General features: G+C 41.8%; 1 protein-coding gene across 1 annotated transcript in view; it reads right to left on the bottom strand.

Moving 5' to 3' along the window:
- The window catches only part of ABCA7 (ATP binding cassette subfamily A member 7), an 882362-nt gene that overhangs the window by 776822 nt on the left and 93507 nt on the right, over positions 1-12033 (bottom strand). Inside the window, exon 8 of the mRNA XM_044053819.1 lies at positions 4392-4629. Coding sequence (XP_043909754.1) covers positions 4392-4629 — 238 coding nt within the window. The remainder of the gene's footprint in view (positions 1-4391; positions 4630-12033) is intronic.

Here is a 12033-nt window from a genome sequence, read left to right as displayed (position 1 = left end):
CATGCCATCTGGGCCATATTACTGTCCTATTACCAAGGAAAGTGAGTCTAAAGCCCTGGACAATCAAAATGAATGTATCTGCTGAACCATATAGCCTTAATGGTTATTTTGTAAGCAAGATATATTAGGACATTTCTCTCTGCCTTACTACCCATTTCAAAGAACACTGCTTACATAATTCGTAAAAGCACTCAGAGGAGGCACTTGCCAATTCCATTCTCCAAGGCTTTTAAAAAATAACTCGTGATAATTTTAGGTCAGCCAGCCTAATTTCTGTTGTTGAGAAAGCTTCTAAAAGAACCCTGTTAGGTTTACCCCTTAACATGATGCTAAATTCAGATAATGAATGGCACGGTTTTACCCAAGGCTGTTCTTGCTTAACCAACCTAATGAACTTTTACATGAACGTTGACAAACACAATAAATTTAAGTCTTCCTATTTATGCAGTTTATCTGGATGTACCTAAAGCTTTTGATTTAGCTCCTAGCTCTCATGAAAAAAAAAAGGTAAAGAAAATTTTGACAATGGGATTTAGAAATAGATTTTATGGCTACACGATTGCTTGAGATATTAATGCCAAATAAGAGACTTGTTAACATGCTTATGTCCACTTTACATTATCACAGCCATTTACAGGCCAGTAAATTAGTAGATAACTTCAAAATTGCTTTTAGGATCACTAGCATGCTTTAATATTCAGTCACCATTTGGACACTCTTTCAGTGGTCGATATCTATACCATTTTAATACAAATATGTTGTGCTGCATTTCTGGGAGTATTATCTCTATTCTTTATTAACAAATAAATTATTCCAAAGAGCATGTGTACTCCCTTTGAGAGAAGTATGGGTCTGCAACCACATTATCAACATTAGGTGTTTTGTGATTATAAAAGACATCCTGAATACTCCAACCTCAATAAGCTACAACACACCATGGTTACTTTGTACAAGAGCTTAAATTATACCACATATTGAGTATGCTACTTATTTTATTCTTATGGAATAGAGGACATCACTAAATTAGAATTTATTTATCCACAAATTTCTTACAAAGAACATCATTAGTACAATAATCCGTCATATAAAACCACACTAACATGTCTACAACACTAATGTTAGTTACAGATTTAGTGGTGATTTGTTGCTGTCATATAAGTGCTTCAATGACAATATGTGAAGAACAATGTTGTGGATTAGTTGTCACTTTTTCCCCCACCAGAAATTCACAATTAGTACACACTGAAAAAATTAAATGGTTGAAATAAATTTCCTTGCTGTAACAGCACCTTCCATTCCCTTAAAGGTGAACAATGCCTTACCATTTACACTTTTTAAATCAAGTTTAGGCAGCTGTGTAGTAGCAAGGCCTTTGATCCCAATTATATTGGATATAGCCTTTTCAATTACCTCTACTGAGGTTTTAAGAAAGCTAATCCTAAACACACTGATGGCCAATATGAGAAAGTTTGCATCAGCACTGGACTTGGTGAAAAGGATACTGCACCTGCCTTAACAGGCTATACCTCATTCCACACATTCCGACCCCAAAATGAGGTCAGGAAGACTAAGGGTGATGGAGTTTATCTTCATTAAGGATAGGCACACCTCCAGACTGGTTTGCCAGCATAATGCATTGGAATAGGTAAAACTGACAGTTGACAAGACACCATCCAAGTTATAGCTAGCAATAGACCCCCCCCCCTCCATGACTCAGGACACCTATTCCTCTTACTTGGATCTACTTGACTTCATCAAGGTAACCCCAAACACCTTGATCCTTGCTGACTTCAACTAACCCACCATAGAAAAGTTGAACTATTCTTGCACCAATGCACTCTCTCAATTCCTGACCATCAATTCTAACGCACTAGAGCAGCTTATGTCATCCCCCACAGGGGAGATAACATTCTAGACTTGGTTCTCACCAACATGGTTGACGATATTATGTACTTCCCTGGTGAGATCAGATCGGACAGTCTCATTCAAAGTTTCTATCCCACCCAACCCCCCCCCCCATTCAAACCATAATCAAGCTAAAAATCTCCTCAAAAACAGACTACAACCTCCAAAGGGAGGGTATCTGTAGCTTCACACCACCTTCAGAGGATGCAGATAGCTATGCTAACAGTACGCCAATGCAGAACACAAGCACCTGTTCAACTGCTTAAACTCAGCCATACCCAAAAGAACTAAAATCTGCTCCTCAAGGAAACACAAACCTATTTGGTGGAAATCCTTATCAACAGGCTTTACAACAAAAGAAGAAACTGTTGTCCAAGGGTAAAAGTAACCAATTCCAAACTGGAAAAACTCCCTCCTTAGCCTCAAAAAGCAAATTAGACCAGTAGTGAAAACTTCCAAGGCCAATTATGAATCAAAACTAGCCTCCAAAACAAAGGGAAACCATAAAGTGTTCTTCAGTTACATCAGGAACCTCAGTGGCAAACTCCAGGTTTGTTCCAAATTAGTACTTAAAGGCCCTGGATGAGGGAAAGTCAGTGCATACAGCTTACCTTGCTTGGCCAAGGCCTTTGACACAATCCCCCACTCAGGCATCATCAAAAAGTAATGCAACTTGGAGTAAATCCCTCTCTCTTCAGGCGGGTGGCCAACTGGCTCACACACACAGGACCCTCAAAGTCAAAATAGGCACCTCGATCTCCCACAGTAGACTTGTCACTAGTGAAGTTCCCCAGGGATCTGTCCTGGGACCCCTGTTTGCCATCTATTTCTCAGAGTTCCAGGCAAAGATAAAAGGCCTGTGGCTGACCAAGTCTGTGGATGACTAAGTTGGATGCTGTCATTGACTCCCCAAATGATGTTAACATATTGCAAGACTGTCTCACAGCAACTAATGACTGTTGCCAAAGTCATGGCCTCAAGCTAAATGCAAAAAAATGTATCATCATGCCATTCAACAAAAACATGACCCCTTCTGATTACCACATCAACGGCAAACCCCTTAACACATGACCTGTGGTAAGAGACCTGGGAACTCAAGATGATAACCTCGCATTCGACCATCATGTTGCGGCATTGGTCAGAAAGGCCTTTTACATGGTTCATCTCATAAATAAAGGGATTGCATCCAAAAAAATGAGGTTATTACCTCTCTCTACTCTTCTCTCAGACCAATAATTGAGTAGAATGCCCCATTTAAGATGTACCTTTCCAAACATCTGCACAAACTGAAAAGGCCACTGAAATACCACACAAAGAGAATCCATGGCTTCCAACACCTGTCCTGTGCAGACAGGCTCAAATCACTATCACTCTACTTGGTATCATATAGAGTGCTGAGGGTTGATCTGTGTCTCGCCTACAAAGCAATCTTGGACTCTGCCCTACTAGAGATGCTCCATATCCATAAGTCTAACTCCTCATGCACTACCTGCTCAAAAGGCCCGAATCTTTATATGCAACATCAACAAAACTTGCTTGAGAGACAGGTTTGTCTTCCACAGGCTGTCCCATCTCCGGAATAGACTCCACATACACGTCAAAAAGAGCACCTCACTGATCCTCTTTACGTGCAACCTTGACGAGTGGATGTGTAATCACAAATCTGTCCCACGGGTTCCACCTGTGTCACTTACAGACAGGGTGACAGGTGCTGACTGAGGTTTCTTTTTGGGGATAATCTCGTGGCTAGGCTTTTAAGGACCACAGGGCCATTAGCCTAGGAGCATACAACACATTTCTTAATTCTCACTGGATTAGATACATGATCCCCAGCTCCTGCCTTTCCCTTCTAGTGATCCTAGAAGCCAGGAATGAGTGAAAATAACACGCATATATGGGTCAAAGGTCTGACAGCCAGGAAAGAAAAATGGAGGCACTAAGAAAAAAATGCCACTTCACTTACATACAGCTTGTCTCTCAAAAAGGCCTAAAACAACAAAGCTCAGCAAGGTAGACAGGTGCCAGGGGAGATGGAAGTGACAGAACACAGGCTTCCACTTGCCTTGCACGGTAGAGGATCTCATTGCTGCAGGGCTGCTCACTGCAAGAGGCTAAACAGAAAGTGCATCAATATATCACAGGCATCTTACTTTGACAAAGACAGACACCATGGGGCAAACGTATGGCAAGCTGCACTTGGCATTCAGTCAGGCTCTGTGCTCACTCAGAGTGCAACTGAAAATTTTAAAGTGCTCTAGCACTGCTGCCAACAACCAATGATGATTGCTACCTCTCACCACCATCTTAACCCTTAGCAACCAGTCAGCAGTGGCAAGAGTACAGTACTAAGACTGTGAGGTGGCAAAAGAGGAGGCGAGTACAGTAAAAGTGAGGTATCCAACAAACAAAAGTCAATTAATTTTTAACATTATAAGCTTGCTGTGCAGACACTAAAGGCAATAAAATTTGAAAAAAAATGCTCTCACTTGTGGAGTTGTCTAGAATGAGTGGTCCTTGTTCTGTTTTGTTTTTGCCGAGGAATGCCTTGATGTCATTGTCCTCATACCAGTTCAAGGATGGGATTTTCAATCCTTCATTTTCGGAGAAGCCACAGAGAATCCGTGATACTGCCCTAAATATGTGATTTTGAGACCCCGTTTCATTCTTGCTCCTAAGATTCTGTACTTCCTCCCGAAACTCAGAAAAACTCGTCATTGTAGAAAACTGGAGAATTTCAAGGGAAAAAAAGGAACAGTGAATAAATGCAACAATCTGTGGTGTGAGTTAATTGTAATTGATATCAATTTCATATATATTTGGGAGATCCGTTAGTAGCAAGGAAAGTACAGTTGTGTACCTACCATAAATGTAGATGTTAGAGTGTATTCACTGTTGCAGTCATTACACTTGGGTTATCCTGCTGGCAGGCGATCCACAGTCGGCCCGAGTTCCAAAGTCTTGGTCCGGCGTCAGTTGCTGTCGCCTCTTCCCTGACGTCAGTGCGCCAGGGGTATAAAAGTTGCAACTGATGCCATTTTCTTCAGTTTTTCTTGCTCCAAATGTCAGGTGCCCCCAGATATGAAGGCTGTAAAGATAAAAATATGCCAAACAACCATGCATATATCAGTAAAAACATTTTCTTCTTCTAAAAGCAAATACACCACATAGGTTGCATAGAGTTGAGAAGTACAGAATAGTCCCAGCACAGAGGGGGATGGTGGGTGGGTAACCAGGACTGCAACAGTGAATGCACTCGAACATCTACATTTATGGTAGGTACACAACTGTACTATGTTCATCGTGTTTCACTGTTGCAGTCATTACACTTGGGTAGAATCCCAAAGCTGAGGTTGCGTGGCTGGGTCTAGACTGGATTTGGCGAGGCTAACAAGCCCTGCAGAACTGCAGTGGCAAAGCCTGCTCTGGATTTGGAGTAGAGGTAAAGTGGTAGTGCTTGGTAAAAGTATGCACTGAGCTCCAGGTTGCAGCTTCTAATATGTCTTTGGTTGGTACCCCTCTGAAGAAAGCTGCTGAAGTGGCTGCTGCTCTGGTAGAATGAGGCCTAATGCCCTTAGGCACAGATTTGCCATGTTGTGCATAACAGATAGGATGCAGTGTCCTATCCATTTGGAGATTGTCTGCTTTGTAATAAGTTTTCCTTGTGATCCTGCAGCATATGCTACAAACAGTTGCTCAGTTTTTCTGAAAGCTTTTGTTTAGTCCAAGTAAAATTGTAGCTGCCTGTGAATATCCAAAGAGTGCAGAAGTCTTTCCCCTTTATTCTGGGGATTTGGGTAGAAAGCAGGCAGATGAATAGTTTGGTTTAAGGCCACATTGGAGACCACTTTTGGCATGAATGTTGGGTTCATCCTTAGAGAAACCCTGTCCTGGTGAAAAATGAGGAAAGGTTCCACAGCCATTAATGCCTATAACTCTGAAACTCTTCTTGCTGAAGTAATTGCTAGGAGCAGAGCAGTTTTCCATGACAAGAATTTTAGATCAACTGTGCTGGCTGGTTCAAAAGGAGGCAGTGTTAGTTTTTCTAAAAGAAAATTGAGGTCCCAAGTAGGTACTGGTGCTCTCCTAGGGGGTATTATATTCTTTGCCCCTCTGAGGTATTGTCGTAGTAGAGGATGTGAAAAAATAAGAGGATCCGTATTGTAATGAGCTGAAATGGCAGACGCATGGATTTTAATAGAAGAAAAAGATAGGCCTTTGTCCAACATCTCAGTCAGGTACTGTAAAATCTGAGGCATATTAGGGACCAGTGGGTCAAGGCTTTGTGTCTGGTTCCAAGCACAGAATCTCTTACATTTTTCCGCATAAGATTTCCTAGTGCTGGGTCTCCTGGCTTCCAAAATTACATCCATAACAGCTTTAGAGAGAGGTGCAGTCTGAGTGGCTACATTATCTGCCATGCTGCCAGGTTTACGGTTCTGAGCTGACTGTGCAGAATCTGATTGTTTTGCTGTGTCAGAAGATGAGGGATTTGAGGTAGAGGCCAAGGCAGGCCTTGGGACAAAATCTTTAGGATTGGGTACCAGTGCTGGCGTGGCCAGTCTGGTGCAATCAGGATCATTTTTGGCCTCTCTTGTCCGACTTTTAGAAGCACCTTGGTGAGAAGAGGCATCGGAGGGAAGGCATAGACTGTCAGATTTTTCCAGTTGAAAGATAGAGCATCCACTTTCCATGCTTGAGAGTGATAAGTCCTTGTGTAAAATTTCTGTAATTGGCAACTGTGAGGGGAGGCAAATAGATCTATGTCTGGGCGTCCCCATTCCCTTGTTATCATGTTGAACACTTACTTGTGGATTTAGCTTCCATCGTGAGGATCCATGAGATTTCTGCTTAGTTCATCTGCCAGTGTATTTTTTGTTCCTGGCAGGAATTGTGCTTGCAGATGTACCTGGTAAGTCAGTGCTGTGTTCCAGAAAGTCATGGCTTGTCTGCATAGGGGGTAGGAATGTGTGCCCCCTTGCTTGTTTATGTACCACATAACTGTGGTATTGTCCGTCTTTAATAATAATTGTCCTGGATGTATTAGGTCCTTGAAGGCTGTCCGGGCACTCTGTACAGCTAGCATCTCTTTTTGATTGATGTGAAGATGCAGTTGTTCCTTGGGCCACATGCCCTGAATACATTTTCCTGCCATATGTGCTCCCCAGGCATAATCCGATGCATCTGTTGTTATTGTCTGCCTGGCTGTAGGTAAGGTGAAAGGCTGTCCCTTGTTGTGGTGACAGGCCTGTGACCACCATCGAAACTCCTGTTGTAGGCAGGGAATCAAGGTTATGATTGTCTCTAGGCTGTGACAATGCTGAGTCCAAACACTTTTTAGATACCATTGTAGTTTCCTCATATGCAGTTTGGCATATGGAATTAGTAGAATGCAAGAAGCCATGAAACCCAGGGCCTGCAGAATTTTTCTTGCAGGGAGCTGGGTTTTTGTTGCCATCATTTGAAAGTAATGAGTTAGTTGCCTTTGTTTGTCTGGTGTGAGATAAGCCATCTGGGAAGTTGTATTCAAGCTTGCACCCAGGAATATTATCTCTTGAGAGGGCACTAGTTTTGATTTATTTTCGTTTACTGTGTACCCTAGGCAAATTAGTAATCTTTTTACAAACTCCATGTGTTTTAGAAGAATGTCCTTGCTCTCTGCTTGAACAAGGCAGTCGTCCAAGTAGGGATATATTTGAATTCCTTTTTGCCTGCAAAATGCAATTACTGGTGCCAGGCATTTTGTGAAGACCCTGGGCGCAGTAGATAAGCCAAAGGGCAGTGCAGAGAATTGATAATGCATTGAGCCTGCTATAAATCTGACGTATCTTCTGCACGATTGTCTGATTGGGACGTGCAGGTATGCCTCCTTGAGATCCAAAGTAACTAGCTAAGCCTCTTTGCCCAGCATGGGCAAGAGTTGTTGTAGTGTTAACATTTTGAATTTTGGAATATCCAGGAAAGTATTTAGGATGGACAGGTCCAGTATTGGTCTCCATGCTTTGTCCTTTCTGGGTACTAGGAAAAGTCATGAGTAAAATTCTTGGCCCTGTTCTTCTTGTGGGACATTATGAATAGCTCCCATATCCATAAGAGCTGCAATCTGTTTTTGTGCCTCTGCCCATTGGTTTTAAGGCAGGTTTGGCATACGTTTTGGAAGCATGTGGAAGTGGAACCTGTACCCTTGAGAAACTATATTCAACACCCATTGGTCTTGGGTGATCATGTGCCAATTTTTTGAGAAAAGTGCTAGCTTTCCCCCTAGGGGTGGTGTCAACTGGTAAGTGCTTGGCATTTGCAGAGGGAAGTCATTGTGACTGTTTTCTATAAGGGACACTGGAAAGGACCGATTTTTTGAAGGCCATTTCCTGCTAAATCTAGGTGGCTGAACCTGTAAGAAATCTTTCACAGTTTGCATTGACTTTGCTTTATCCTCCATTTTCTTTAAAACCTCTTCTGCCTTAACACCAAACCAGTGTCATGCTGTAGTGGAGCATCCAATAATTTCATTTTAACATGGTCAGGTAAACTTTGTTCTTTCAACCAAGCATGTCTTCGAATAACTGAGCCTGTAACTGTGGCTCTACAAGAAGCCTCTAATGAATCAAAACCACATTGCAGAGTATTGCTTTCCCACTTGTTCAACTGCATGCAATAAATCCTGCATTTCTTTACAGCCAGGACCTTCTGTATTTGTAACCATTTTCTGCTTTAACAATGACATGAGATACTGCTGATATTTAAGCATGTGAAACTGACAGTTTAAAGCTCTTACAGCTAAAGTAGCAGAAGTGCAAACTTTTTTTCCCCATCTGTCCACAGCTATGGAATCCCTATCTGAGGGGACAGGATTTTTGGCAGTGGAAGTTTTAACCCCTTTTGGACCCTGAGAAATAGTTTCTGGGTCCGCAGCGGGGTTTTTGTAAAGAAATTTATGAGAGTCAGGGACCCTGTAGTACCCGTCTAGTTTTACTGGTGCAGGGGGTAAAGAATCTGGAGACAGACTGGATTCAGAAAAAACATCAACAATATCAAGCACAGGGGGGATAGCCAAGGGCCTGTGCTGAGGCAATAGAAGGAAATCTCTGAGCCTTTTCTCGGATTCTGAGTAATCCTGGCTCTCCAAATGGAAGTGTTCCCTCATGGTGTGCAAGGTTTCCCCAAAAGAGTAATCCTCAGGCGGTGAGGCTGAAGGAATGGACTCTTCAGCATCAGAGTCCTCATAGGGAGGGAGAGAATAGCCCTGGTCAGAGGAAGAATCAGAAGAAATGGAAACCTGATCAAAGGAATCATAATCAGTGTCTTGCCTAGGCCTTTTGTCAGGAGGGGGATGGGAGCCCCTGATTAAAGTAATAAGGTCTTCGACCATTTTAAGCATCTGTTTCTTAGGCATGGATGACTGTTCTGGAGAATACTGCACTTGTTTCTTTGTCTTTAATGGTGTTTTTGACTTTGCCTTTGCTGCTGTAGTAGCTTTAATTGTAAGCTGTGAAGGTCTGAAAACACCCTCAGAAGCCGGTGCCTGTTCAGCGACTCTGGACCCATCTGAGGGTATATTTTCCGTAGGCCCAATACCTTGAGTTTCCACAGGCCTCGGTGTCTCCACGTGGCTGTCGGTTGCGGCCTGTGACTCTGAGGTAGTGGGTGTCAGGGGCTGCAAAAGCACCTCACTGAATACCGGCGACTGGCCTAGAAGAGGCTTCGTCGTCGGTTTTGGACCTCGGATGCCTGTCTTTTTCTTTGTCTTTGCGTTTTTTATACATTCCGGTCGTCAGTTGTTCCGACAGCATTATGTAATTAAATCTTCGTCCAAAATAATGAAAAGCAAAATCAAACCGACGTTTAATAGTGCGTTTATTAAATCTAGCACAAAACCGACAACTAGTGACGTCGTGGTCAGGGCCTAGGCAAGGAATACAGTAAGAGTGGAAGTCCTTATGAGTTATTTGCTTCCCACAAGAAATACAATTATTAACTTTTAGTGACATCGGTCTGGAGCAAGAAAATGTTTACCCAACGGGGTACTTAGCTTTATTGAAGACTTCTGTTCTGAAATTCAATTTTGAAAATCTCAGGAGTCGGCCGACCGGCACTTGCGAACTGCTTATGCTTCGGGCACCGAACGGCAAGAAAGACTGAAGAAAATGGTGTCGGTTGCAACTTTTATACCCCTGGCGCACTGACATCAGGGAAGAGGCGACAGCAACCGACGCCGGACCAAGACATTGGAACTCGGGCTGACTACGGGTCGCCTGCCAGCAGGATAACCCAAGTGTAATGACTGCAACAGTGAAACACTATGAACATCAGCAAATGGATTCACAATGAGTGATTGAAGACATTTAAATCAAACAATGTGTGGTCAAAAATAAAGTTGGAAACTATTTTCAGCAATTTTTTCAAAAAGCTACTATTGCATGGAACTTCATAGCTCCATAACATATATATGCCAAGTCTGTTACACAACAGAGGGGGGAAAGTGAAGCCTCAAGGACTGCCAAAAGTGTTCTAACCTCAAGGATTGCCAAAAAAGTGTTTTCTGTCATTTGTTTTCAACCAAGCAGCATTTGGTTTAAATATCTTTGATCACTCATCTATTGAGCCAACAATTATACATAGTTTGAAACAACAAATCAGAACAGCCCCAGCACCATAACTGCAACCTAGCACGCACAACATTGAAATAATTATACCACTGAAAGTAAGATGAAGTACAAAGCATTTATAATAATAATAAAAAAGGAGCAAGTTGGAAGAAATTACTTAACTGCTTATTTTACTTCAGTTCCTTGGTTAATCAACTAGTACCACTCTGCCCAAGGCCCCTTAAGGGGCGATCTTAGAAAAAAACATTTTTCCAGTGAGTAAAAAAGTCATAAATCATTTACAATACAGTGCCTTACAGACAGAGCATAACTCCATGAAAATAACTGAAAAGTCTACACTGCCAACAGTAACTGAAGAAGCAGCACATACACATCATAGAACCTATCCTTCCAGTTACAGTAAGAATAAAAATGTAAATGATTATAACACTCGTATATGACATACCAGATAAGGTTAATAGTTCAATGTTTCATATTAATTTAGACTACATCATTTTTCAGGCCGTAGCGTAGCTAGGGCAAGAGGGGTAACTGCCCCAGGTGCAAAGTGCTAGGGCAGTGATAAGCCCATCCTGATCCCTCTTTAATACAAAACTCTGCTTTTAAAATCCAGTATTGCATTAGCAGTCAAACCTGAGCATTGTATTACTTTCTGCGGGGTCTAAACTATAGCAGATTGCTATAGTTCTTTACCTAAAATATGAGCATTGTTTTGTTCCATGCAGGCAGGGTATAAAATGTAGCAACTGTTTGCTACATTTATAGCAAGCAGTTTGGTAAAGTTTAAAAAGAACATATATATAAATATATATATATATATATATATATATATATATATATATATTTTTTTTTTATTAAAAAATTGAAACACGAGCACTTTAATGCTCCATGCAGACAGGGGATAAAAAGTAGCAAATAGTTTGCTACAGTTTAAAAGACATTATTATTTTTTTAATAGAATAAGTTGAAAAAAGGATTGGGGGAAGGGCACAGAAATGTGACCTGAATGGCCAGGGCACGAGGGGAGGGGGGCATGTAACACATCTGGCCACCAGATTGGTGGGCCAGTGGAAGGAATGGCCGCTTTTTATTGTCTGCACTTAATGGAAGATCTGAGGGGGGTGTATAGCACTAACTGTAATGACATGATCAGTTTATTACAATGAAGTCTTTTATTTTTTCCCTCCGAGGGATTGGGGCACTGGTTCACAGTACCATCCCAGGACGCTGGTTGATCCAGCTACACTTCTGCTTAAGGGGGGCAACATCGAATCGCATTGCCATACAAGATCAGGATGCACCACTGTACATGCAATATGAGAATGAATGCTGAGGGGTCCACATTAACAGCTGAAAAATCAACTAATAAAACTCTTACTAATGCAGTTAAAGGGTGAAAAAATGATACCATACAATATACAAGTCAGGACCTAAAAGTACTATGATTGTATCAGCAGCTTGCAAATAAACTGTCAAGATGCCCAATCAATACTGCTTGAAAATAAAACCATTTATAAATATTAAA

Source organism: Protopterus annectens, chromosome 13.part0, assembly GCF_019279795.1.
Source record: "Protopterus annectens isolate FY-2018-M chromosome 13.part0, PAN1.0, whole genome shotgun sequence".
Lineage (NCBI taxonomy): Eukaryota > Metazoa > Chordata > Ceratodontiformes > Protopteridae > Protopterus > Protopterus annectens.
The sequence above is the reverse complement of the archived record's forward strand: the minus strand, read 5'-3'. Positions and strand labels throughout refer to the sequence as shown.